Consider the following 27,643-nt stretch of genomic DNA (forward strand, 5'->3'; position numbering starts at 1 on the left):
AGAATATTAGTCTACTAGTCAAAGCATCTGGCATGCTGTGGCAGTCACTATGTTTTGAAGAGAGAATGGGGCATACAAACTCATCTGGCAGAAATTTAGAAAACACCCCTCTCAGACTCTGATACAATTTGTCAATTCCCTTTGGTGTGCCATTTTTCTCCTCACCTTACACCAAAAGAATAAATTTCTAACGGTAGCCTAGAAGGAAATAAAGTTGAGGTTATCTTTCTAGCACTCCTCAAATGACATTATAAAATGAGAAGAGGAGGGAAATAAAACGGGCCCTACTTTTCTGAATTCGGAACCGAGTTCCTGACATCTACTATCTAAGGGAAAAGGGAGGGCTAAATAGTAGTTAGAAGAGCCTGACGAGACGCCGCCACCCCGCCCTCCCCGCAAAATCATGGAAGTGGAGCATTACCTGAGTCTCAGACTTTTCCCTCAACTGAACTGCAGGCTTCTTGAGAGCATGAGCTAGACCTTACACCCGTGTCCCCTGCATTAGCAGGCAGATCCTTAACCACTGTGCCAGCAGGGAAATCCCGGAGTCTAGCTTTTACAGCAGTTTGAAGTCTGTCCTCCAGTAAATAGTAAAAACCCGATGAAAGATCAGCTTGTTCTGAACCTTTTTTTTTTGATGTCCAGAGTAATCTGGTATGTTACCAAAGCAACATGCAGGCTCCCTCATCTGCATAAGGCAAAAGAAGACCCCCAAACCAGGAAACAAGGTGTTTTCACCTGGGTTTCCCCAAAACGCAGGGGCCTGAGGCAAGGGTTTGCATGCATGCAGCTAATGTGAAACAGAAGTGGGGACTGGGAGAAGTTTAACAGCGAAAGAGGAAAGCTATCCTAAAGGATGGACCAGTCACCCCTGAGGGCTGGGGCCCACGTGGACCCTCTGATTGTGCCTCAGAATTGTCCAACTTGGTGACAAAAGAGAGAAGTATTTATCTACCGGCTTCTATCCCCCAGCAGTCAGAGGTGAGCCATGCAATGGTAACTCCCTTGGACGTCCAGATATGTACATAGGTCAGAACACTACAGCCGAGAAGCCTGGGGCAGAAAGCTGTAGAGATGAGGTCTACACCTGCCAGAGGTTAGCACAGCGCAGCTGGAATAAAAAGGTGGCTGAGAGGAGGGGAGCCGGTACACATCTCATCCAACGGATCCAAGGAGCAGTTTCCACTCCTTCGGTCAAAGGTCTCTTGGGCTGTGGGGTCTGTGCACAGCGCCAGCCCCTCCCTTAACCCTGTCAGTTAGAGCTAAGAGTGCATGAACGTGGTCAAGGTTATCAGAACATATTGCTTAAGGTAATGAGGCTTTTGTAAACATTCACAACTAGATTTGATCATTCCTCTTTATTGAAAAAAAGTAACCTGGGGCTGGAGGTGCACCAGAACACTATGTAGGTGGCACATAAGTGTGGTAGGCATTATTGCTGCTGGAATTCAAAGACAGAAAAGTCACCAAAACCTGGGTTGGTGAACGGAGGCTTCAGGGAGCGGGTATGTTGGATCTGTGCCTCAAAAGTGTGCCCTGACAAGAAAAAGGGAAGAGTGTACATTTCAGGTGTGTGAACAAGGGAAGGGGCAAATGCTTGTCTCCTACTGGGTAGAGTGGCGGGGGTGGGGGGGTGGCAGTTCTGCTTTGAGCCCAGCCTTAGGTATAAAGCAGTTATTATTTCAGTATTCGTTTGCCTTTTACCGAGGACGAATGTTTCATGCATCATCGTAAGCACCTGGTGTAATACCGCATTTAATCCTGTAAACCTCTGAAGAAGGTACTGTAATTATTTTACAGATGAGGAATGTGAGGTACACGAGGTAACTTGTCTAAGGTCACAGAGGTGGTCAAATGGCAGAGGCGATACACTAGGAGGCCAGCAGTCTGGATCTAGAGCCCACATTCTCAACCAAAATGCTACATACAGTCCTCTATCCCTATCTGCAGGGACTGCATCAGCGGCTGGCTGAATCCAGACACGGAGGGCCAACGATACTAGGCCACTTTATATAAGGGACTTGAGCATCTGCAGATATTGGTACCCGCGGAGATCCTGGAACCAGTCCCTGCAGATACTGAGGGATGACTGTACTAGTACCTCTCAGCAGAGAGAAAACAAAGCACGGAAAAGAAGGGTGTCATAGATGCATCTGCATTTTGGAACAGACAAGGCTGGGAAAAGACTGATTTGGAAGCATCCTAAGGGAAATAATTCTATCAAGCAGTTGGAAGCCCTAATAGCCTCAAAACCATTTCCCAGAGAGTACAGTCCCAGAGTTGGGGCCACCAGAGACTAGCACAGAAGGTCTTTGAGAAGGTCACCACTCATCCCTTATTTGGTGACGGTGCTATTGGAAGCTCACTGTGAAAGAATAGGAATCATCATACTCTCTGCCTTCAGTTCATTCTGGCGGCTTAAACACACACAGACACTCTTTCTCCCTCTCTCATCATTCTACCATGTCCAGCTAGAATCAGAGTAGGCCAAACAGACTGAGAAAAATCATGACAGACAGGGAGACAATTTTACAAAATAATAAAGACGCCTAGCTCTCTAGCAGATGCCCTGACTATGAAGCTATGGTGAACTCTTACTATTCAACACCATCACTGGCTCTCCCTAGGGGAGGGTTCACTTCCCCATCCCATCCAGCTTGGCCAAGTGACGGGCAGAGCCACTCTCTGCAGAAGGATTATCTATCTCCATCCTGTTGGATTTAGGAGTAACCATTTATTTTGGTCAATGATGTTCATGTGCAAGTGACCCACCCAAGAGCTTGAAAAGTCAGTTCAGGGTTCAGCAGGCCTCTTCTTCCTCTGCCACCAGATTGGCAATGTCCGGAGAGAGGACAGAACGTTCCCTCAGCCTGGGTCCTAGGGTCAGTTCAGCATGGAGCGGATCTCAGAGGATGGAACAGACAAGGACCCTGTGTGAGAAATAAACCTTTGCTGTGTAAGCCACCAGATCCTGGGACCAATTTGTTACCTCAACATAATCTAGTCTAACTGACCAATACAAATGGTAGGTCTGTATGCACACTGGTCTAAGAACTGTTGGTTCCAAAGCCAAGCTCTCCCACTAACTGGCTGTACCAGACTAGATAAGTGACAACTTCTTCGTGCCTCAGTTTTCTTGCCTATATTACTTCTCAGAAATTTTGTGAGGATCAAGAGAGATCATTGTCTTGACAGTAATTTAAATAGAAAACACTTAAAAATCAAGACGCTGCACAGGTTTCCTATACCTGACAAAGAAGCTGGGAGTCAAGCCTTTTCCTTCCAACAGCAGGTCTGAGTAAGTTTAATGGGCATCCTTAATGAGATTCATGAAGTTTATATTGGCATGAAAACGGTACACAAAGGAAGATGAATGAAAAAGGATTAAGTCTTAACAGAACCCTGGCTTTTAAAAGACTCTCCTCCTGTTTTCATAGGATCCAGTGGGTTTTTAGTTTTCTTTATGGACACCACCAACTGACACTTGCAGTCCAAGGTGGGAGGAGTCCTAGCATTCCACTCCACCCTTCAGGACTCAATTGCTTTGGTGTGTAAAGAAGTAAGACTTTTAGTTCTACATCTTGAGGAAGAGCTCCATACAGAAAACTAGACAGAGGAAGGCCTGGTGATGTTGTCACTCCTCTCTGTGCCCTTCCTCAGTCTTTACTTCCTCTGTTCTTTGAGGGCTTGATTTGGCCATGAAAGAAATCAACTCCCCGAGCCTTCCCTGAAACCTGAAGAATTAGTGCTCTGAAGATTTTCAGTGCCTTCCATCAACCAAGTCTAAGAATCTGGGATATCCTACGTTGTGGGTCGGGTGGATAGCATATAAAATATTTAAAGAGCTATGTAGTAAGTACCCGTGTCTTGAAGAATGAACTGCAAAAGTGATGTGGTCTCTTCCCACCACCTTCTCGGCCTCACGTCCATCCACTCTAAGCCATCATGAATGCTGATGTCCCTGCTACACTGGATTCCCTTAAGAGGCTCTGCCTCACCTCAGAGCTTTGCACATGCTGTTCCCTTGGCTTGGAACACTTTTCCCTAGCCACCGCCCCACCTCACTTTCCTTGCTGAGACCTAGTGCTTGCTCATCCTTCAGAGAAATTTGATGAGCATCGGGGACGGCATCTCAAGGACTTACGTCATAACCTCAGCACCTACACAAAGAAAGTGCACAAGATGTATCTGATAAAGCAGATGGATTAGGAAGCCAAGAATGACTACTGATGCATTAGGGTGTTGACAGTTGTTTTGTTTTTCCATTTCTAACCTATCTATATTATTGTAATTCTACTTCTACAAGAAAAAAGAATTTGAAAGAAAATCATAAATTCTTCCCAAAGGAATGTTACTTAATTATCAAAAACAGATACAATTCCACAAGGACTCAGAGGCAAAAAATATACAAATCAATTTTCACTGCAAAGTAAAGGAGCTGTTACCGTGGAGGATTCCTGGACTGAATGTCAATATTATGACATAGTATGAGTGTGTTTCGTGTTTGGTAATTGCAATCATTGTTGCTTTTGTTGTGGTCACCCATTTACAATGCTTGGTGTCAGTTTATTTATCTCTTGTAAAAATAAAATACAGTGTGTGTGTGTGGAAAAAAAACAAACAACAGATACATTTTATGTTAGGTATATTTTCACAACAATTTTAAAAATTAAAAAAAAAAAAAGCAGGAACCAAGCTCCCCCTTGTTGGATACCAAAGATGTCCTTTTGGAGCATGAAGCCATTCCTACCTCTCCACCCCAGCCTGGCCCCTGAATCAACACATCACCCTCCAACCCACAGGGTCCTAGTGCAGCAGGTGGACCGAACGCATCCACACAACTCAACTTTCTGCATCCTTTGACTTGAGCGATGCGCTCACCCTCACTAGCACGGATCCTGAAAAGGTGTTTCTAATGCCTTGGCTCTGGTCATATCAGGCAACAGACTCCTGATTTCTCCCTCAGGCCAGGCGTGAGACAATGCAAACTTGATTTTTAGATCACCAGCATTCTTTTTAGAAATCTGTCTGTTTCACCTTAGCCCAAGTCTTGTTTCTATGTTCAACAGCAGCCGCATTGATGGGCTGCCAGAAGGCCTGAGCGGATAGGAGAGGTATTGTTTAGTTGAAAGGGGGTTTTCTGTCAATCTGGATTAAAACAAACAAACTAAAAAAAAACAAAGCAAAGGGGGTATCAATTATATTGTAAAGTAGTTCTCTTTGGGAAAAAGGATTGAAGCTTTAGATCTACTGGGTCTTTGTTTAAATAATCGTTCAGCTTGGCTGACCCCAGTTGAGACAGTTTAGCTAAGGCGAGGAAAGACAGTTCCCAATAAATGATAAAATCCAAGAGCAGCCCCTACCCTCCCCCCCAACCAAGTTTAAGGCCCTATAAAGACAAACACAGGCACAGCAAACCCTGATTGTAGCTTGCTCCGCAGGGAGCCTAAACCCGAAGTCATCATCAGCTGTGGCATCATCAGTGTAATAAACACTGGGTCTTTTGGTGATCAATCAAAGCACGCCATCCAAATCATTCATTCCTTTGTCTGGACACAGACATAGCGGGGCCCCTGTGAAAGCACTAAGCATCTGTTTCCTCGGTCATACAAATGTCCAAATAGTCAGACAGAGTACTCCCGGGCACACAGTTTGGCTTCTTAGTAGCAGTTTATATGGTATGGGTTATGCTTCCTGCTGTAAACCTCAAAAAGTTGATGAGAGTCATCTAAGAACTGTTACATCAGGACGATGGGATATGAGTATTGTTTTCATCTTTTAATCAATTCCTTGGGTCAGTTTTTCATCGTGATGTAGACACATCATTTTTAAAGAAGATACTTTAGAAGAGAGAGAAATCATCTACAGCTTTCAAAAGATTTAATCCTTCTCCAGGTCCAAAAGCCACAGCCCTCCATGTAGGGGCCACATCCTCAAGTCATAGAAATGGCAATTTCACAAGGGAAAATGACATTTCGTTGTCAGCCCTCACCCTCCTGCTGAAGACAGACCATATCTTTAGGAACTGCCTATAATGATCCTCGAATAGATAAGATCCTTTAACCTGCATCATAGCTGTTGAGTCAGCAATAGGCACATAATTTCCTTTCTCCCGAAATGGCTTACATACGCTATTGAAGTTTGTTTCTGTGATACACACGGACACTAAATCTCTCAGAAAATAAAAGCTCCAGGTAAGAAGGAATTTCTCTGCTGTCCACTACTGTATCCCTGGCACCTAGAACAGTACCTGGCACACAGGAGGTGCTCGATAAATAGTGTTAAATAAGCTAATGAATGAACTTGGATTTCCATTCCTTTGGGCGCAGTGGATAAAAGGATAATTAAACTTGTTTCTTGAACGATATCATAGGGGAATCTCCACCACTGGAAAGACTTAAACACTTCTATTAGGGATAATGTAGAAAATATTTCTTTCTGCATTGGGGAGGAGGCTGAACCAAATGACCTCTGAAGTCCCTTTAAACCCCCACACCTTATAACTTGATGAACACCACTCCTTAAAAGAGAGGATCAGCTACTTAAAGCCTGTTCCCAGGTAGAGTAAATTACCATGCTCGGATTAAAACAAAGATAATAGCGGCCCTGGGACTTGGATGCCAAAATACTAACTCATCCGTAATGTGCACATATCCCTAGGGGAGAAATGCTCTTGCATCAGTCACACTCTGGAAACAGCAGATGTGCTTCAGGGGCTTCTGGGAGCCAAGTCCAAAACCCACTCCTGGGAAAATGGAGAAGCTAGGGGTCGAGATTAAAATGGAAATAAACAGTATCACACCAGACTGAAGCTTCTGTTTCCCAGCCAACAACAAATCCATTTAAGAAACGTCTGAATTTAGCCTTGAAGTTAAAATGGTTATAACTGAAGATAACCACGTCATAAGATAGAAAATACTGCATTTGATATATAAGGATTTTTGCCCAGTGAAATGTCATATGTACCTGAGGTATCACACTCAGAGGTTCAAGTTCAAGAATGTCTGTCTAAAGTTGAGGGCAAGTTATTCTGGTTGAACTTTTTCTTCAATCTGAATGAGAGAGGCAGTTGGTAGGGGAAGGAGATATGTTCACGTTTTCCTAAACAAAAAAAATCTAATTCTAAAGGAGTAACTAGGGAAACTCCATTCACAATCAACTTTGGAGTGATTCTTTTCTATCAACACATCCTTCCTTTCTTTTGTTCAAATGGTAGAATAGATACGGGAAAAGGAGGGGCAGCGATTTCTACCATGAAGGATTCTGTGTAGAGACCCTGGGGCTGGGTTTGGAGAATCTTCTGCATTCACTGGGGTTGTTTTGAAGACCTAACTGCAAACGCTACACTTAAAACAGGAACCGAATGAACAAACTGAAACAGTTCAACAACTCCTTGGAAAATGTATGAAAAGACTTTTTAACTTTGTAGTCAACTCCTGATCACCCCTACAACTCGGTCCAAAGAAAAAACAGTCTTCTGTTTCCAAACTGTAAGTAACTTAATCTTAATTCTAATGACAACAGGGAATGTGCAGAGAAAGCAGTTACCTCCTCTGTACACACACACTTTGTAAAATCGCCTCTAGTTTTTGAATGAGAGAGGTCTTACACAAGAATTCTGTGGAATTAAGCTCACATCTGGTTGGCAGACCTGGTGTTGGACATGATTGTGGCCACACAACTAAATCTTAAATCCACATACTGTTCCTATTTAACTGACATATATGAACTAATTTATAGAAAATGTGCAGCAAATTATTTCTTCCACCTCCCCCATGCCTCAAGAATGCACCAGCAATAGGTGTTACTGAAAGACACCCTGCCCACACACACACAGAACATTTGCATATAGCCACTGTCCAATTATCTAAAGCAGATATTGTTATTTATCTGAATCTGTGCTCTGTAAATGTGTGTGTGTGTGTGTGTGTGTGTGTGTGTGTGTGTGTGTTGGGGAAGGGGGGTGGGAGTAGTAATTTAACCAGATAAACTTGACCTCTCTGGACCTCAATATTCTCACCAGAAAAATAAAGGGATCAGCCCAGAGACTATGCAACTTCCCGCAGTAACAACAATCTATGACCACTAATTATCAAGAGGAGACCTGAATTCTTAAGTGTTTGTCATTAAATATTAGAGTTTAAACTACCTAAAAGACCCACAGTTACACTTCAATATGACCACTGCACGCTTTCTGACGGTGGAGAACGTCTTTGAAAACATCGCGGCAGCTGAACCACCAAACCGGGTTAGAGCACGCTGAAGGACTCCGCTAATTATGGGGGAGGGGTGCAAAAAGCGACTGTATCTGGAGGAAGAGTTGGGAGAAGGGCTGCGGGTTTGAGAGCACAGTCTTGCAATTTGCATTTCTGGGCTTGCAGAGCTTCCAGTATCTCCGCGAGACTTTGGTCTGTACCTGCAAAATCTCTCAAGCCACCACCTGCAGCTACACAGTTGTGGGAAGGGGAAGAAGAGGAAAAGAAAAGGAGGTGGTAGAGCGGGAAGAAACTCGCTCAAGGAGCCCACAAAGCCCGTGGGGCGAAAGTGACTTTGAACAGTGACAAAGAAAAGAGGAAAGAGAAAGAAAGAGGACTCCGCCTTTCCCCACCAGCTCTGCTCCTTTCAGTAAAAAGGGAAGGCCGCCGCCGCCCCTGGCCTCCGCCTTTCACCCGGGAAGCAGAGCCCCGGCTGAAACCGCACCCTTTAAGTCCGGCTGCCCTCGGGCCGGGTCCAGAGTCGCTGAATGAGCTTTGCACCGCCGGAGGCGCGGCCCCTGCCCCGCCGGCAAACTCGGGGACTAAGCATCCCCCTCCCTCCCTCCCCGTCTCCCTCACCCCGTCCCGGGGCACCCGATTCTCCACGCACCCGCCACCCCTTCCTCTTCCTCGCGCGCCCGCCTCTCCGGCCCGCCGCCCCCGACCTTCCAACCGCAGAGCATTTTTAAACTTCCACCCACCCCGACAACGGGGCCCTTCGAAAACTTTGTGTATCTAAGGCTTTTGTCCACATCCTGGGCAGGGCCCGGTCACCAGCGTGGGTGCCTGAGGGTGTCCGGGATCTCACAGTGCACAGGGGAAGCCACCACGGAAATCCCACCCCTTTTTAATTTTTTTTTAACACATGAAAGGATGCTCAACATCACTAATCATTAGAGAAGTGCAAATCAAAACTACAATAAGGTATCACCTCACACCGGTCAGAATGGCCAGCATCAAAAAGTCCACAAACAATAAATGCTAGAGAGGGAGTGGAGAAAAGGGAACCCTCTTGCACTGTTGGTGGGAATGTAAATTGATACAGCCACTATGGAAAACAGTATGGAGGTCCCTTAAAAAACTAAAAATAGAACTACCATACGACCCAGCAATCCCACCCCTTCATTTTTGACCCGCTTCTACAACCGCGTGACACAACGCTTGGGTTAACAATTCCCACGCCCTGGTCGCCCCTCGGCGCGGGGGAGCCGGGAGGAAACAGCCCCCCCCCCGCACCCGGCGCCTTTCTCGACTGTCACGAGGGGAAAGGTGTGCGCAGGGAGAAGGAGGCAGCCGAGAAACACCGTGGCCAAAAGGATCCTCTTAAAGAAAAAATAGGCGAGGGGTCCTTTTTCTCCCACATCCCGGGAATCGGGGCGCGACGAGGCGATACACTGTTGCATCACGTAGTAGCCGAGCCGCGGGGATCCTCGCCCTCCCCTCAGCCCCAGACACGCGCCCAAATTCATGCACACACCCACAGCTACCGCCGCAGCCGTCCCGAGGCCCCCGCTCCCGGCCCCCAGTATTCCCCGCCGGCCCCCGCCCGCAAGCGGGAACACCCCCAGCGCCGGAGGAGAAGCGGCCGAGGGAAGCGAGGCCCCAGCACTCACAGATGGTCTCCCCACGGCCACGGCCATCGCGGCTGCTGCTCCAGCTGCGCCCGGGTGCCCTCCGCCAACACTAGCTGCTGCTTGGGCTCGGGCTCCCGCTCGCCTCCCCCGCGCCTCCCTCGCGGCTGCGCTCTGCTAGCGCCCGGCTCCCGCGCGCAACCAGCGGCATCTGCTCCCCCCTCCCCACGCCGCCGCCCCTCCCGCTTTATTAGAACAACATGGCCACCCGCCTGGAAGGGACCATTTGCTTCCCCAGGAAGGGGTGTGAGCCTGCGCGCCCGGGCTGAGGCGGTGGGAGGGAAGATGGTAGAGGGGCGGGCCTCCAGCCCTGGTCCGCAGGCCCAGGCTGCAGAGCTCGCCCTCATCAAATGTAGCGGGCGGTCCCGAAATGACCGTCTCCCGTGCCACCGAAAGCCCCCAGCCTGTGGGCCGGCCGCCACCCCCGTTCCACCAAGTGCTGGAGTCCGAGTAAAAGCCTGGGCGCGGAGGTCCCAGCCCCGGGTCCCGCCACGGGCTTCGCCAAGCTGGTAGCTGGAGCGGCTGCGGAGAGGGAGACCGGACACGGGCGAGACAGGTCCACGGGGACAGCATCTCGCGGAAAGTTAGCCCCAGGCAAGCACGCCCCAACCGGAGGAACCGGCTTGGAAGGGGAGCGGGCCACTAGGGAGAGCGGTGGGCGACCGAGGTGGGCTGGGCCGACCCCTGCGAGGGAAGAGTTCCCCTCCACAATTCTTCTCTTCCTAAGGGAAAGATTAAAAGGCAGAGAGCTAGAAGCTGTTACTGTAGCGTGCGGCCGGGTAGGCGACCACGGTGGAGAGGAAGAGGCGGTAGAAGTTGCTGCGGCGGACGACTAACCTTAGCCTGCCGCAGAGGCGGAAAAGGACGCCCCCGCCGGAGAATTAAAGCAGCTGTTGACTGCCCTAGAGCGTGGGGGCCGAGGCCTCCCCCGGCTGTAACCCGAGAGCTGGGCACACGTGAGAGCTCCGCCGACTACTCTTTTTGATCGCTGGAGACTGACCGGACGACCCGGAGGCGGGCGCGCGGGCCTGCGGCTGTGGGGCGCGGCGACGGCGCCAGTCTGTGCGACTCCGAGTGCGTGGGAATAGCAAACTGCTCCGCGGTGGGGAAGGACTTTTCCCGCAGATGTCGGGGGCGTCGCTGCGTGTCTGTGTGGAGCGCAGAATGGAAGGGTCCTGGCGCGGCACCCCGGCAAGAGCTGGGCGGTGAGGTGTGCGAGAGGTGCTGTCGATCCCCGCGGCCTCTCTTAGGGTTGAGGAGGGAGGGGTCCACGACGACGAGGTGATTGAGGATAGCTCCCGGTCGGGGGCCGGGAGCCAGTTGGATCCAAGCGCAAGGAAGGTGTGGTGAGGCGATGAAGGGCTGTCATCAGCCCACGGGATTGCGCCCTTAGGGAAAACCCTGGCCTATTGAATTAGGTGACAGACAAACCACCTCTTTTAGCCTGGGGCACCTCAGAGCCTGACCTGAGACTTCAAGCACCCAGGCTCCTCGAGGCCTGGCGTCTGCCGCTCCTGCTGTCTCTGCCCCCATGAGTCGCAGGATTCAAACGCGCGCCGCGTCGCCTTTGGCTAAGGGTGGGTGGGCTCCGGGCGCGCATCCAGCTGCTGCGAGGCAGACGCTGGGTTGCCCCGGGAGGGGTCAGGGGGCTAGAGGCCACCCCAAATGAATTACACCCGCAGCATCCTGGTGGGACCGCCAGGAATGAGAAAACGATGAAAGTACACTCGGTGAAAGAAAGATGAGGGGCTCTTCAGCCTGTGGCCCAGACCCTCAGAGCCCTAACCTCTTCAGTTTGGACCAGTTTTTACCCCTAGACTTCAAATCTTTTGAAGACGAGGACCACCATTTTACGTCAAGCATGCATTAGGCACTCTGTAAGCGTTGAGTTACGATTACCAGGTGCGTGCGTGCTATGTAAAGGGAGGGGGAAAGAAATACTTCGGTCTGCAGCTGTCTGTATATGGACATTTTTTTCCTTCTCCCAGAGAGAGGATTACACAGCGGCACTGCCCATGGACAAGAGGTCTCAGGTAAACCCTATGAAAAGACAGCTCCACAGGCTGCCAACTGGATAAGGGCAGTTGCAAACCAACTCTCCATTTTATGTTACATAGACCAGACCAGACCAGACTGCAGGATTTCATTCATTGTTTTTAATTTTATTTACTTATTTTGTTTGCAAATGCTTAGGTTGAAAACAGCTGATTAGTTTTTAAGGATGTGAACTCCCTACCTTTGTTGGTAGGTTATTTTATTTATGCTCATCACATAGCTTAAAGTCACTTATTCCAACATCTAATCTGTTTGAGGAAACCCTTTTAGGATAAAATCATCAGTTTATCCAGCTTCTGCCTGATTTCTTTTCACTGACTAGGAGCAAGCAGTGCCTTAAATTACCCCCTTCCTTGTTTTTTCTGGCAGGTAGGCGTGTGTGTGTGTGTGTGTGTGTGTGTGTGTGTGTGTGTATATTTAATAAATATACAATTTAAATCCTTTCAACCAAGGAAGGCTGTTTCAGAATTTCAGTTCTCATTTTGAAGTTAAGTATCATTCTACAACCAGACTACCTAGATTCAAAATCCTGGCTTTGCTATAGATACTTCACAGCTGTGTGACCTTGGGCAAATTACTTAACCTTTCAGTGCTTCAATTATCTCATCTTTAAAACCTGTTTAGTAATAGCTCCTCCCTAGTAGAATTAATAAGAGATTAGGTTACCTTTTAATTCTGCCCAGCACTGTGCTAGGAGCTAAAAAAAAATTTTACTGAGGATGCCTCTCTGACACAGTCTGCTGAGAGACAGATGTTTAAACAACTCCAATAAATAGGCCAAATCTTAGAAAAGATGTATGAATTACGGGATTTCAAAGCACAGTAGAAGGAGCTATTCACTCCCTGTCAGAACAGGAAAGGCTTCATCAAGGAGTTGGAGGAGGGGCGAGAGCAAGGACGACATTCCAAACAAGGGAAGAGAACGAGCAAAGATTCAGTGATTTCAAAGGTAATGATGCTATGGGAAGGATAGGTCATTTGGCATTGCTACCATGTAGCAGCCTTAGAGGGAGCCTGGTAGAGTGGGGAGAACACAGCACTTGGACTCCAGATTATCACTTATGAGCTTTGTGACAGGGAGCATGTGAGCCTTTCTTCATCTCATTTTTTCCTACTGCAAAATAGGGTAGTAATCGTGAGTTCTGATGGAGGATATCCATGTTCCTGCCCACAGGAGAACCTGAACTTAAAGGGCTTTCTTTCCCTTAGATTCAGTTAGTTGAGTTCAGGCAATGGGGAGCAACAACAATACAACAAAGAGTCTGGGTATTTATTCCCTAAGGCTCCCTTGCTATGGCATGACTGCAGGCTGGCTACATCTGAAGGTCACAGTTACTCTAGGTTATTCTAGGGTAAACCCCTTGTGGTTTCTCTACATTTTGCCCACACCTTTGCAAGTAGCCTTTTCTTAAACTCTACTGAAATTATCCAATAGGAATGTACCATCTCAGCCTTAACAGATTCAGTCCATCAGAGAATTGTTTTGCTCAGAGATAACTGAGAAAACATAGGTATGCTATTATTAGAATGACCTATAACTTATTGTCCAAACTTAGAAACTTTAGAGACTGAAAAAGAGCATTGGTGCCATTAGTAACTACACTAGGACAATAGGCAAAAACCAGGACTTATGGTCACCCCAGCTATTATTACAAGTTATTAATTGAGAGGTGATCATACTAACATACAGAGATTATGAGTAAGCTTATAAATGTCTCAAGGCAAGAGTGCTTATACGAATAAGCACTCTTGCCTTGAGACATTTATAATCTTATCGTGTTTCACAAAGTCTGATATATTCAATGAATGTTGAGCTGCATTGGAATGGAGATGAGGCTAGGAGCTATGCTACCAAAAGCCTTTATTGCCGTACTAAGGATTTGGAATGTGATCCTGTGGGCAATGAAGAGCCAAGGAGGTTAACCATATATTTGCATTTTAGAACTAAGATCTCTACTGGGCTTCCCTGGTGGCGCAGTGGTTGAGAGTCCGCCTGCCAATGCAGGGGACGTGGGTTCGTGCCCCGGTCCGGGAAGATCCCACATGCCGCGGAGCGGCTGGGCCCGTGAGCCATGGCCGCTGAGCCTGCGTGTCCGGAGCCTTTGCTCCGCAACGGGAGAGGCCACAACAGTGAGAGGCCCGCGTACTGCCAAAAAAAAAAAAAAAAAATAGAAAAGATCTCTACTGAATATTTGACATTGTTAGTTATGCCAGATCTGTTCCCTTCTTGATGGAACCCCAATTTGCTTGGGGAGATTTTCCAATGAATGTTCCACCTTGATGGAAAGTAAATGCCTCTACAAGAGAGGTTCCTGAAGTTGCTTTCCATCAAATCCTTCCTCTTACCACCAAAGTATATCCAAGAGAGCATGTGATCTAAGCTTGGTCAGTCAGACACTGTTAAGTTTGAATCTTGAATTAAGGACCCAAAGTCAGTACAAATTGTTAGAGTTTATGCATTCCATAATCAATTTTTATCGTTTGTTTCTGTGACTTGCAGTCAAACAACCCTAACTAACACATCACCTTGATTCCAGTAAAAAATGATAAATGATGAATTAGGAACACTATAAGAGACAGGGAATAAGTTAGAAGCCATTACCACTTTCATTTCAAACAGTATAACTGACAACAGATCCTGAACCCCTCCTGCAACATAATATATAAAGATGTTCTAATATTTTAAAACATCCATATTGGAGAGGAAAAAGTAAAACTATCTCTATTCACATAAACTTGTATATAGAAAATCCTATGAAATCCACTAAAGAATCATTAGAACTAATATGAATTCAACAAGGTTGTATTGATAAAAAATCATTACACAAAAATCAGTTGTTTTTCTACACACTTGCAATAAACGATCCAAAACTGAAATTAAGAAAACAATTTCAGTTACAATAACATCAAAAAGAATGAAATATTAAGGAATAAATTTAACAAAAGTACAAAACTTCCATTAAAAACATTGCTGGAAGAAATTTTTCAAAGTCTAAGTAAGTGGAAAAACATCTCATGTTCATGGATAGGAAGACTTAACATTGTTAATATGGCAGTACTCCCCATACTGATCTACAGATTTATCACAGTCCCTATCAGAATCCTAGCTGGCTTACTTGTAGAAACCAATCTGATTCTAAAATTCATATAAACTTTTAGGGACCCAGAATAGTCAAAACTTGGACTCCCACTTCCATATTTCAAATGTTACTACAAAGCAACAGTAATCAAGGCAGTGTGGTACTGGCATAAGGATAGATATAAAGATCAATGGCATAGAATTGACAAATAAACTCAAGTGTTATGGTCAACTGGACAAGGCCATTCAATGCGGGAAAGAATAATCTCTTTAACAAATGGTACTGGGAAACTAGGTAGATGCAATAGAATAAATTCCAATCCTTATCACCTACCACATACAAAAATTATTTCAAAATGTGTCAAAGATCTAAATGTAAGAGCTAAAACTATATAAAACTCTTAGAAGAAAATATAGAGCTAAGTTTTCATGACGTTGGATTTGGCAGTAGATTTTTAGATGTGACATCAGAAGCACAAGCAACAAAAGACTATCAAAATTTAAAACTTTTGTGCTTCAAGGACACAAAAAAGTGAAAAGACAACCTACACAATAAGAAAAAATATTTGCAAATCATATATCTGATGAGACTTGTATCTAGAATATATAAAGCACTCTTTCAACTTAATAATAAAAGATAATTTTTTAATGGTTAAAGGATTTGAAAAAAACATTTGTCCAAAAAGATGTACAAATGGCCGTAAAAGATCATGAAAAGATTCTTGACATCATTAGAAAGAGATGCCACTTAATATCCACTAGGGTGGCTATAATCTTTAAAAAAAATCATGTAACAAGTTTCATCAAGGATGTGGAGAAATTAGATCCCTCGTACACTGGTGGTGGGGACGTCAACTAGCACAGCCACTTTGGAAAACAGTTTGGCAGTTTCTCAAATGGTTGAACATAGAGTCAGCATATGACTCCACAACGCCACTCCTAGGTATATACCCAAGAGAAATTAAAACGTATGTCCACACAAAAACTTATTCACAATAGCCAAAAGGTGGAAATAATCCCACTCTCCATCAACTGACGAATAGATAAAATATGGTAGATCCATTCAATGGAGTATCGTTTGACCATAAAGAGGAGTTAAATACTGTTAAATAGTACAACATAGATGGATCTTTTAGACATTATGCTATGTGAAAGAAGCCAGCCACAAAAGATCACTTATTATATCATTCTATTTACATTATATGTCTAGAATAGGCAAATCTATACAGAAAAAAATAACAGCTAGCTGCTCAGGACTGAGGTGGGATGAAGTGGTACAGAAGTAATAACTAAGGGGTATGGGATTTCTTTTTAAGTGATAAAAATGTTCTAAAATTTATTATGGTGCTATATGAGGTTCCAGTTGTTCTGCTGTCTACCAGCAGTAAGTATATTCAATTTTTAACTTTTTAGTCATTCTAGTAGTTTTGCAGTGGTACCTCAATGTAGTTTTAATTTGCATTTCTCCAGTGACTAATGGTGTTGAGAATCTTTTCATTTGCTTATCTGCCATTTATATACCTCTTTGGTTATGTGATTTTTTGCCTGTTTTTTAAACTGGTTTATTTTTATTATTTATTCTTATAGATGCTTGATATATATTTCACATGTATTTCTAAGGTTTGTCGTTTCATTTTCTTACTAGAATTTTTTAAAAGAGCAGAAATCTTTATTTGATGGAGTATAACATTGATTTGTTTCCTTTCATGGATTGTGCTTTTGGTGTCTATAAAGAAATGTGTCAAATCTCTGTTTTTCTTCTAGAAGTCTGTAGTTTTAGTTTTTACATTTATGTCTATAATCTATTTTGAGTTAATTTTTGTATATGGTGTGAGATAAGGACGAAAGATTATTTTTTCACATATGCAATTTTTCCAGCTTCACATGTTGAAAAGATGATCCCTTCTCCACTGAATTGCCTCTGTACTTCAGTCAAAAATTGCTTAAGTATATATGTGCTTGTCCGAACTCTTCTGTTTATTGGTCAATGTGTCTATCCTTCTGCCAATACCACATTGCCTTGATTACTGTAGCTTTCTAATAGGTCTTGAAATGAGGGAAAATGAACTCTCCAACTTTATTCTCTTTCAAAATTATTTTGGCTAACCTAAATCCTTTGCCTCTCCATGTACATTTTATAATAAGCTTGTAAATTTATACCAAAAAATCATAGTGGGATTTAGAATCATTAGGGAGAATTAACATCCTAACACTATCGAATCTTCCAGTCCATGAACATGATATATCACTCCATTTATTTCCACTGCTTGCTTTCTTTAATATTTTGGAGATTTCAGCATACAGATTTTGCATGTATTTTTTTGGTTTATTTCCTTTTTAATAGTTTTATTGAAATACGATTCACATACCGTACAGTTTATCAATTTAAAGTGTACAATTCAATGGTTTTTAATATATTCACCAGTTCCAATCTCACAGTTTCCTCCCTTTGTTCCTTCAGTTCTAAGAGTGGTAATGACTCCTTTTTTTTTTTAATAAATGTATGTATTTATTTATTTTTGGCTGCGTTGGGTCTTTGTTGCTGCACACGGACTTTCTCTAGTGTGGCAAGAGGGGGGCTCCTCTTCGTTGCGATGCGTGGGCTTCTCAATGCGGTGGCTTCTCTTGTTGCAGAGCACCGGCTCTAGGCACGCGGGCTTCAGTAGTTGTGGCACGTGGGATCAGTAGTTGTGGCTCGCGGGCTCTAGAGTGCAGGCTCAGTAGTTGTGGTGTACAGGCTTAGTTGCTCCACGGCATGTGGGATCTTCCCGGACCAGGGCTCGAACCCATGTCCCCTGCATTGGCAGGCAGATTCTTAACCACTGCGCCACCAGGGAAGTCCCCAATGACTTCTAAATGTTATTAATCTTTGGGTGCCTTGCCATCCCTTATTTGTTATACTTCAGTGCTTCTCGAATTTTAGTACACAGGAATCACTTGGAGATCCTGTTAAAATGCAGATTCTAAAATCAGTAGGTCTGGTGTGGGGCCTGATAGTCTTTAGTTCCATCAGTCTCCCGGGTGATGCTGATACTGCTGATCTGGTGATCATACTAGACTAGCAAGTGTTAACAGTTCTACTCTTTATTTAAGGTATCTTTTTTTTTCATTTGAAACATCTGCAGTAATGTTTGTTTTTTTTTTTTTTTTTGTAATGTTTGTTTTTTTTTTCCCCACTGAGACTTTGGTAGATATATGTGGAAACAAAAAAAAATTGAAATTGTCATTTTTAAGCTCAATCTCTTTCCCTGTTAAAAGAGTTGTTTAGAAGTTCGTTCTAGATAATGTTAAATTTACCAATATTTCTCAAACTCTGCCCTGTTCCTGCTGCTTTTATTCTATTTGATAATCAGGACAATATATGCCCTCTTCAATCCTTGGCATTTCTTATTCTTCTCTGGTTTCCCAAAGCTGACTAATGCTAACCCATAATCACTTATGCAAAGTCTTTCAGGGATAATTCATTTAGGCCTGGAAAGTTTAACTCACTTAAAGCAATTGATTGTTCACTTACCACATTGGATTTCAGTAACCTTTGAATCACGTTTATACTACATTTTTCATTAAAAAACTTCTCTTTGAGAGAGGAGACAAAAAGTTGTGTAGTTTTTACTTTTCATGGTCATCTGATAGCATTATATCATCAGCATCAAGTGGTGATTTTCATCCTTTCTTTTCATCCTCTTACGGCAAGTATTACTTGAAAAGCAAAAAACAAATTTTGAAGATTTCTTGGTATTCTTTTTAAAAGCAAAAATTATCTAAGCCTACAAGAAAGTATCGATCCTTGTAGGCTTCTGCTACTCTTTAATACATGCTCTTTTTAAAATCTGATCTCATTAAGGAGCATCCTGTGAAATGACACGCTCCCTGGAGTATGATGACTTGGCCTGCTGGTCACTGTCCTTGGCAGCCAGCCGGGGTCAGGTCCCATAGTTCTGACATCTCTAATTCTCAGATAATTCCTTTCTCCCTGTAGCCAGTTATTGTGGTATCAGTTATTATTTCTTTTTGTGAGCCTAGAAAATTTATGTAGTTGAAGTCCCTTCAACCACTAGATATTGCCACTGAATTAGAATAGAATCATACATACATACCTGTATATTTGAACAGCCGTATCACTTTTATATTTTCATGTTTTGTCTCAACCTATTCGCTGTCCATCATTCTACCATCCTCAATTTCCACTAGCTGAATAACTCTCTAGTGCATGGGGTTACTCTGTACCCTCATCTCTCTTCTTGTAGACTTGTTCCTTTTGAATGAGGTAAAACTTTCTTTACTTATTTCAACCTGAGTTCCTTGCTTCTTCATCTATCAGTATCTGTTGGGCTTGGAAGAAAAATGTAAATACTCTTTCCAAAAGAAGGGGTAACAGCAGCTGGACAGGCAAGAGCAACAGTGGGTATATCAGGATGCTATTTGTATTCAAATACGTATATGAAAGAAGGATATAAGTTCATGGCTGTAGACTTCTTCAAATGATAACAGACAAGGCATTAGGTAAATATGTTTCAATGTTTAAGCATAAGTTAGGGGTCCAGGTAAGGCTCAGAGGGAAATGATCCTTAATACTAAGCAAAATTCTTCTGTTAAGAGAGGAGGCCCATGATGGGTAGACAGTGACCCTCCAGCAAATTCTAAAGTGGAGTTTGGGGTGCAAGATGTTTATCAGAGATGTAGAAACGGGATGAAGCCAGATTGGGCACAAGGGGAATCTGAACCGTAATATAGACCCAAAAAAGCCTCAGCTAACACAATGGGAAGTTCTGGAGCAACAGAGTTGTACCCCTTCGGGCAGAGATGACAGGTCCTGTTTTATAGCACAGGGAACTATATTCAATATCCTGTAATAAACCAAAATGGAAAAGAATATTTAAAAGAATATATATGTATAACTGAATCACTTTGCTGTATACCAGAAATTAATGTAACATTGTAAATCAGCTATACTTCAATAAGAAATAAATAAAATCTTTGCCTTATTTATTTATTTTTGGCTGCATTGGGTTTTTGTTGCTGCGTGTGGCCTTTCTCTAGTTGTGGTGCGCGGGCTTCTTATTGCGGTGGCTTCTGTTGTTGCAGAGCACGGGCTCTAGATTTGCGGGCTCAGTAGTTGTGGCTCGTGGGCTCTAGAGCTCAGGCTCAGTAGTTGTGGCTCACGGGCTTAGCTGCTCCGCGGCATGTGGGATCTTCCCACACCAGGGCTCAAACCCGTGTCCCCTGCATTGGCAGGCAGATTCTTAACCACTGCGCCACCAGGAAAGTCCCTGATTCACTTTGTTATATAGCAGAAACTAACACAACAATATAAAGCAATTATACTCCAATAAAGATGTCAAAAAAAAAATCTTTGCCATTTTTATAGTAAAGAATAACTTATAGTTTTTTAAAAAAAGTTAAATTTATATCACAATTAGTGATTGAATTTTTAAAATATTTTCACTAGCCATTTTTTTCTTTCTTTATAAATTTCCTACTTATATCATTTGCCTATTATTTCCATAAGGAGTGTTTAACTTTTTTTCTTGAGCTAGTTTAACATTTTTTCTAACTTTTAAGTGTAAAATATATCAACCCTTATTATAGATAAATAAGATTCTCTTTCTGGCTGCAAAATACTCCATCATATGAGCACATCAAAATTTATGTAATACTCCCTGGTTATTGAATATTAGGTTGTTTTCATTTTTTTCTCTCTCTCTTTTCTCTGTTTCCTTCCTCCTTACCTCCTTTCTTTATTTTCTTCCTGCTTTCCTCTGTTCCTTTCATTCTTCCTTCCTGCTATTATACAAAGCACAATAAACATCTTTGCATACCTGTATCTAAATTTCTATTATTTCCTTAAGAAATGTTCCTGAAAGCGAAATTACTGAATCTATAAGGGTGAATATTTTGAAACTCTTGATACATAGAGTTATTTTTCAGAAAGAACCAACAAATTTATATTCCCACTACCAATATATTGGGATACCCAAGTCACCATACATTCATAAAAAAAATAATTACTTAAAAATAGAACTACGGTATGATCCAGCAATTCCATTCCTGGGTAAGTGTCCAAAGGAAATGAAAACAGGATATCAAAGAAATATATGCACTCCCATGTTTATTGCAGCACTATTCACAGTAGGCAAGGTATGGAAACAACTTAAGTGTCCATCAATGGATGAATGGAATATTATGCAGCGATGAGAAAGAAGGAAATCTTGCCATTTGCAACAACATGGGTGGGCTTTAATGGCACTATGCTAAGTAAGATAAGTCAGACAGAAAAAGACAAACACTATATGATATCATTTATATGTAGAACCAAAAATAAACTGAAGTTGTAAAAACAGAGAGTAGAATGGTAGTTACCAGGGACTGGGTGTGAGGGAATTGAGGAGACGTTGAAGGGTACAAACTTGCAACCAGTAGATAAATAAGTCCTGGAGATCTAATGCACAGCATAGTGATTGTAGACAACAATACTGTATTATAAAAATCAAAGTTGCAGGACTTCCCTGGTGGTCCAGTGGTTAAGACTTTGTGCTTCCACTGCAGGGGGCATGAGCTCAATCCCTGGCGGGATAACTAAGATCCCACGTGCCACGCAGCACGGCCAAAAAAAAAAAGCATTTAAAACAAAAAGTTGCTGAGAGACTAGACCTTAAACATTCCCACCACAATAAAGAACTGATAATTATGTAATGTGATAGAGGTGCCAGCTAATGCTATCATAGTAATCATACTGCAATATATACATGTATCAAACCAACACATTGTACACCTTAAACTTACACAATGTCATACATCAATTATATCTCAATAAAAATAACTTTTAAAACATAAAAGAAAAAATATTCCCTTCACATATACCCAACACTGCCCAAGGGAAGCCTTTTTGGTCTTGGAGCGAGCCCAGAGGGTTCAAGCCTGTGCAGACAAATACAGAAGTCCTAGAGAGGTCTTTTCAGCTAGCCTGTGCAACTAAGAATTGGTAGTATTGACATACCTACAGCTGCTTGCTACAACATTCATTCTACTCCATTTTATCATTTTTTAGAACTTCCACATAAGCTGTGTCCTTATCCATGGAATTTCTTACAAGCCAAGAATGCATTTTAAATTGAACAGAGACATTAACAGGAAACTACGCATAGGTGTTAAATACATTTGCCTAGGAAAGACATAGACTAAGAAATGATTAAAGGATTCATTCCTGGCATGAAGGAAATACAAAGTATCTGGCATTCTTCTGTAGAATTGTAATGTGAGATAAAGTCAAATAAATGACTTTTTCATGATTAAACCCTTGTGGAATCATTGAATAGTAGTCAAAATATATATTTTTTTAATTTATTTTATTAATTTACAAAGTTGTGTTAGTTTCTGATGTATAGCAAAGTGATTCAGTTATATATATATTTTTTTTGTTTTGCGGTACGCGGGCCTCTCACTGCTGTGGCCTCTCCCGTTGAGGGGCACAGGCTCCGGACGCGCAGGCTCAGCGGCCATGGCTCACGGGCCCAGCTGCTCCGCGGTATGTGGGATCTTCCCAGACCGGGGCACGAACCCGTGTCCCCTGCATCGGCAGGTGGACTCTCAACCACTGCGCCACCAGGGAAGCCCTATTATACATTTTTGAGTCGGTTCCCCAGGATGAGGAATCAGGAGTCAGGAAGCCTATATTAACTTGTAAGTCTGAGATCATAGAGCTGGATGGTTTCAGCGTAGGACCAGCACTGCAGACTGCCACACACTGCTCCTTCCACTACAGTGCACGGCCCACTTTGTAAATATATTTAACTCATTACTAAAATTAAAAGATACATATTTATTTTTATTACAAATCTAATATACATTTTAAAGGTAAAATTACAGAATGGCCTCGTTTCTTCTTAGTATCATGAGCCCTCTGTCTAATGGAATCTTAAAGATTGTTCCATATGTATTTCTCTTCTTGCTGCCTAACACTTTCTAGGAAGTCATTTCCTAAATAAAAGTGTTATAACTGAAGTTAAATCAGCAGCTAAAAATAAATGAACTACTTGTTTTAGTCTCTAGGAACCACTTTGGATGAACTAAAGTGTTATTCATTTAGCAAACTAAAACTCGCCTGCATAATTTTACTCATGTTCACCATTTCCTCAGGTGCTATGAACAGGGACTCCTGTAGTTTTAAAATATGAGGAAAGTAATATAAGATGTTTTCTCTAGTGCAAAAGGCAATCTATAAAGACCCATCATAAGACTGTAATGGCAGTCATTTAAAATGAGAAAAAAAGTCATTATACCATTTTTATCATGATTCGATGAACTAATTCAAGGAAGCACAGTAAATATTCTCATTTAAAATTACACTAAAATTAGACACATTGCTTGTGTCTAGGGGAAAACAAATCTTTTATCAAAATTTTAACTTGCAAATTAATGCCATATGCAGGAATTATGATTTAGTACAATCAAAGTCACACATCTGATAATGATATGAGTCTCACAAGCAAGACCCTATGTCCACACACAGACTAGCTATTTTCTTTATCATTTTTGCAGTTGTTTAAAAAAATCCTATGTTATTTATATTCATTTTATAAATATTTAGTTTATATTATGCCAGATGAATTGCTCTGAAGTTTTGTCTTTCTTTTCCCCTACTCATTGCCACAAAGAGTAGGATGTAACATCCTTTATTCCCAACTTATTGGAGTGATGTAATTTTTTTTCATAGTGGACTTTTTCTTGTCCCTGGATAATCTTGAGTATTTCTGCCTTTGTATATGTGAATTTCCGAGAATGTCCTTCTTCCCATCTGGGGGAAGAGGGAACAAAAGAAGGAGACCAAAGAGGAGAGGACGGTGCAGAGCAAGTATGGAAATAATCAACCTTTCCAAAAGAATCAGTGTAATAAAAATACTTATTTAAAGAAATAGAATGTGTTGCATTCATACATATTTGGATAGCAGCAGCTGGTTTGTTTCAAGATCCAGGGAGATTTTTTCCCTGATGGAAATATATATAATCATATGGCTAAAAGAGAGTCTCCAATTTCATCCTTTCGCTTTCAGAAAGACCTATCCCTAAGTAATTTTGGGTAGACAGGCTTCATTATCTTTGAAAAGGTTGATAAGAAGAGAAAGTGTATTTTGAATAGTACCCTTAGTAAACATTTGTATGGTAAAGTACAATTCAACTCTAAAAATGTCAATACTTTTATCTCTCACTTTAAGAAGTGCCTCAAAGTAGCACAGTTGCTACTTTCTATCTGTATTCAAGATTTTGTACTAAGTACTGTTCTGTAGTGTTCTCAGACTTCTTAGATAATGGCCCACTTAGCAAATGCTACTTTCCCCGGAGCTCTCCAGCAAATCTTCAACACCAAATGGGTATCCAACAATTCCTTTCAAATCTGACACTTTGCAGAGCCCACAGATTAAGGGCTCAGTCCCAAAAGACTGCCCCCACTTCAGACGCCAGCTACAAATTCAGGGGGCCATCTGCACTTCTGATGGACCAGCCTGACTACTAATTGAGGGTTTCTATGACCCCTCTGCAGGTTTGATAATTTGATAGAATGACTCACAGAACTCAGGAAAGCACTGTACTTAGAATTACTGTTTTATTCTAAAGGATACAGCCAAATGGAAGAGATACATAAGGCAAAGTCTGCAATGGGGGCGGCTTGGGAGCTTGTGCCAGCCTCCTGGTACATTGATACACTTACCAATCAGGAAACACTCGGAACCTCCTTAGAGTTTCTATCAAGGTTTCATTATATAGGCATGATTGATTAAATCATTGGTCATGATTGGACTCAATCTCCCCATACCATTAGCAGTCACTCCCCATTCTCCCCTCCCACAAGCCACCAGTAATCTATTTTCTGTCTCTATGGATTTGCCCACACGGCACATAACATATAAATGGAATCATACAATACATGGTTATTTGTGATTGGCTTCTTTTACCTAACACAGTATTCTCAAGTTTCATCCATGTTGTAGCATGGGGAGAAGCCACCGCAGTGAGAAGCCCGCACACCACACAACGAAGAGTAGCCCCCCAGCTCGCTGCAACTAGAGAAAGCCCGCGCGTAGCAATGAAGAGCCAACGCAGCCAAAAATAAATAAATAAAATTTAAAAAAAAAATCTGAACTCAAGTCTACTTGGACTTGTATTCCTAAAAAAAGAAAAATACACTTCTATCTCTTTTTTTTAATATAATGACTATTTCTAAAAATAAATTTATTTATTTATGCTTATTTTATTTTTGGCTGCCTTGGGTCTTCCTCGCTGTGTGTGGGCTTTCTCTAGTTGTGGCGAGCAGGGGCTACTCTTCGTTGCAGGGCTCGGGCTTCTCATTGTGGTGGCTTCTCTTTGTTGCGGAGCATGGGCTTTAGGCACACGGGCTTCAGTGGCTGCAGCGCGGGCTCAGTAACTGTGCCTCTAGGGCTCCAGAGCGCAGGCTCAGTAGTTGTGGCGCACAGGCTTAGTTGCTCCGCGGCATGTGGGATCTTCCGGACCAGGGCTCCAACCCGTGTCCCTTGCATTGGCAGGTGGATTCTTAAGCACTGCGCCACCAGGGAAGCCCCTAGATATTGTTTTAAGTCTAATGTTGCTAAGGCTCATATTAGGTGTAGCCCCACTCCCTTGGGCTTATGGTATTATTTCCTTGGCTTAAAGTTTAGTATTATCTTTAGTTCATAGTTTCCTTGTGAGAATTTTTTTAAATTACTTTCCTTCTTGGTTAAGATTAATTTGAAACTAGATACTGATAAATATAATCTGTAAATCCACTCAACAGGCATACAAATAGCAAAAAAGTTACAGTATATCCTGAAAGCAAACAGCAAGGATGCCACTATCGACCTCTTCTAGTTGTAGAATCTTCCTTAGGGTATTTCTCTCACTGCCTGTGACATGAGCCGCCCAAGTAAGAACAGCTATGTCCATCTGTATATATGTAGGGCACCTCCCTCACTAGTATATGAATGCAATGAGTACAGTACCAGACACAGAGTAGGCATTCAATACACATGTGTTAAGTGAATGAATAAGAAAGAAAAGTAAATCTTTGTAGGTAGATCTCGAAGATCTTGATCTTGTACGCAATGAAGAACCATTGCAGAGTTGTTTCGGAGCTTTGTTTGTTTATTGTTTTAACACGAAAGTGAATGATCAGATCTGGTTTTTAGGCTTATAAAATGAGCAGCAGAGTGGAGGATAGACTGGAGTTGGAGAGGGGAAACTAGAGGTGAGGAGACTGGTCGGGGGGCTAGCGCAATAGTCCAGGTGAAAGATGCAAGAGCCTTGGGCTTCCCTCGTGGCGCAGTGGTTGGGAGTCCGCCTGCCAGTGAAGGGGACACGGGTTCGATCCCTGGTCCGGGAAGATTCCCGCATGCCGCGGAGCAACTAAGCCCGTGTACCACAGCTACTGAGCTTGCGCTCTAGAGCCCGTGGACCACGGCTGCTGAGCCCGTGTGCCGCAACCGCTGAGGTCCGCGCACCTGGAGCCCACGCTCAGCGATGGGAGGGGCCACTGCGGTGGGAGGCCCGCACATCGCAGCTAGGGGTGGCCTCTGCTTGCTGCAGTTGGAGGGAGCCTGCGCCCAGCGACGAGGGACCAACGCAGCCAAAGAATAAATAAATAAATAAATTTATGTTAAAAAAAAAAAAATCCGCCTGCCAATACAGGGGATACGGGTTCAAGCCCTGATCTGGGAAGATCCCACATGCCACAGAGCAACTAAGCCCGTGCACCACAACTACTGAGCCTGCGCTCTAGAGGCCGCGAGCCACAACTACCGAAACCCATGCACTTAGAGCCCATGCTCTGCAACAGGAGAAGCCAACGCAATGAGAAGCCCACACAGCACAGCAAACAGTAGGTCCTGCTTGCCACAACTAGACAAAGCAGCAACAAAGACCCAACACAGCCAAAACTAAATTTAAAAAAAATTTTAAATTAATTAATTAAAGAAAAAAGAAAGATGCAAGAGCCTGAACTATGGCAGAGACCAGGCGAATGGATATGAGATGGAGTTGACAGCACTTGATGACTAATTGACCGTTGGGGTGAGGAAAGTGGGATTAATTCAAGTTGTCTAGTTTGGATGCCTTTGAGCTCAGTAAAACAGGAAGAGTGGCTTTGGGGGGGAAAATGACGAAGGCTGGCCTGGACATGCTGAATTTGAGCCTAGAGAGACCCAGCAAGAATCAGGGAATGTGAGACTAGAGCTCAGGAGGGAGGCCCAGGGGATGGAGGGGGAGGGATGTATTTGGAGATGATAATTAAAACAATATTTGATGACGTTTCTCCCAAGGGGAGGATCTATTTGAAAGATGGGTCCATGCTATCACTACTCACCTTTAAAACTGTTGGCCACCTATGATCTACAAGATAAACTCCAAATGTCTTTTTTTTTTTTTTTTGGCTGTGCCGCGCAGCTTGTGGGATCTTAGTTCCCCAACCAGGTATTGAACCCAGGCCACAGCAGTGGAAGTGCCAAGTCCTAACCATTGGACCACCAGGGAAGTCCCCAATTCCAAATACCTTAATCTGATATTCAAAACCCTGCCCAGACTAGTACAAGCCTATCTCTTGCTCAGTCATTTATTCAGCCCACCAGCCTTCACATAGA

General features: G+C 43.1%; 1 protein-coding gene across 7 annotated transcripts in view; it reads right to left on the reverse strand.

Moving 5' to 3' along the window:
• Window positions 1-27,643, reverse strand: part of SEPTIN11 (septin 11) — a 124,301-nt gene that overhangs the window by 86,580 nt on the left and 10,078 nt on the right. The window contains exon 1 of one of the 7 annotated variants that reach the window (XM_060012315.1): window positions 9,869-10,029. The exons of 5 other annotated variants lie outside the window; for them this stretch is intronic. In XM_060012315.1, coding sequence (XP_059868298.1) covers window positions 9,869-9,895 — 27 coding nt within the window. In that variant the 5' untranslated portion in view covers window positions 9,896-10,029. Of the gene's footprint in view, window positions 1-9,868; window positions 10,030-10,723; window positions 10,750-27,643 lie in introns of those variants that run through there. One more of the 7 variants, XM_060012317.1, reaches the window with a different exon arrangement.

Source organism: Delphinus delphis, chromosome 5 (genome assembly GCF_949987515.2).
Source record: "Delphinus delphis chromosome 5, mDelDel1.2, whole genome shotgun sequence".
Lineage (NCBI taxonomy): Eukaryota > Metazoa > Chordata > Mammalia > Artiodactyla > Delphinidae > Delphinus > Delphinus delphis.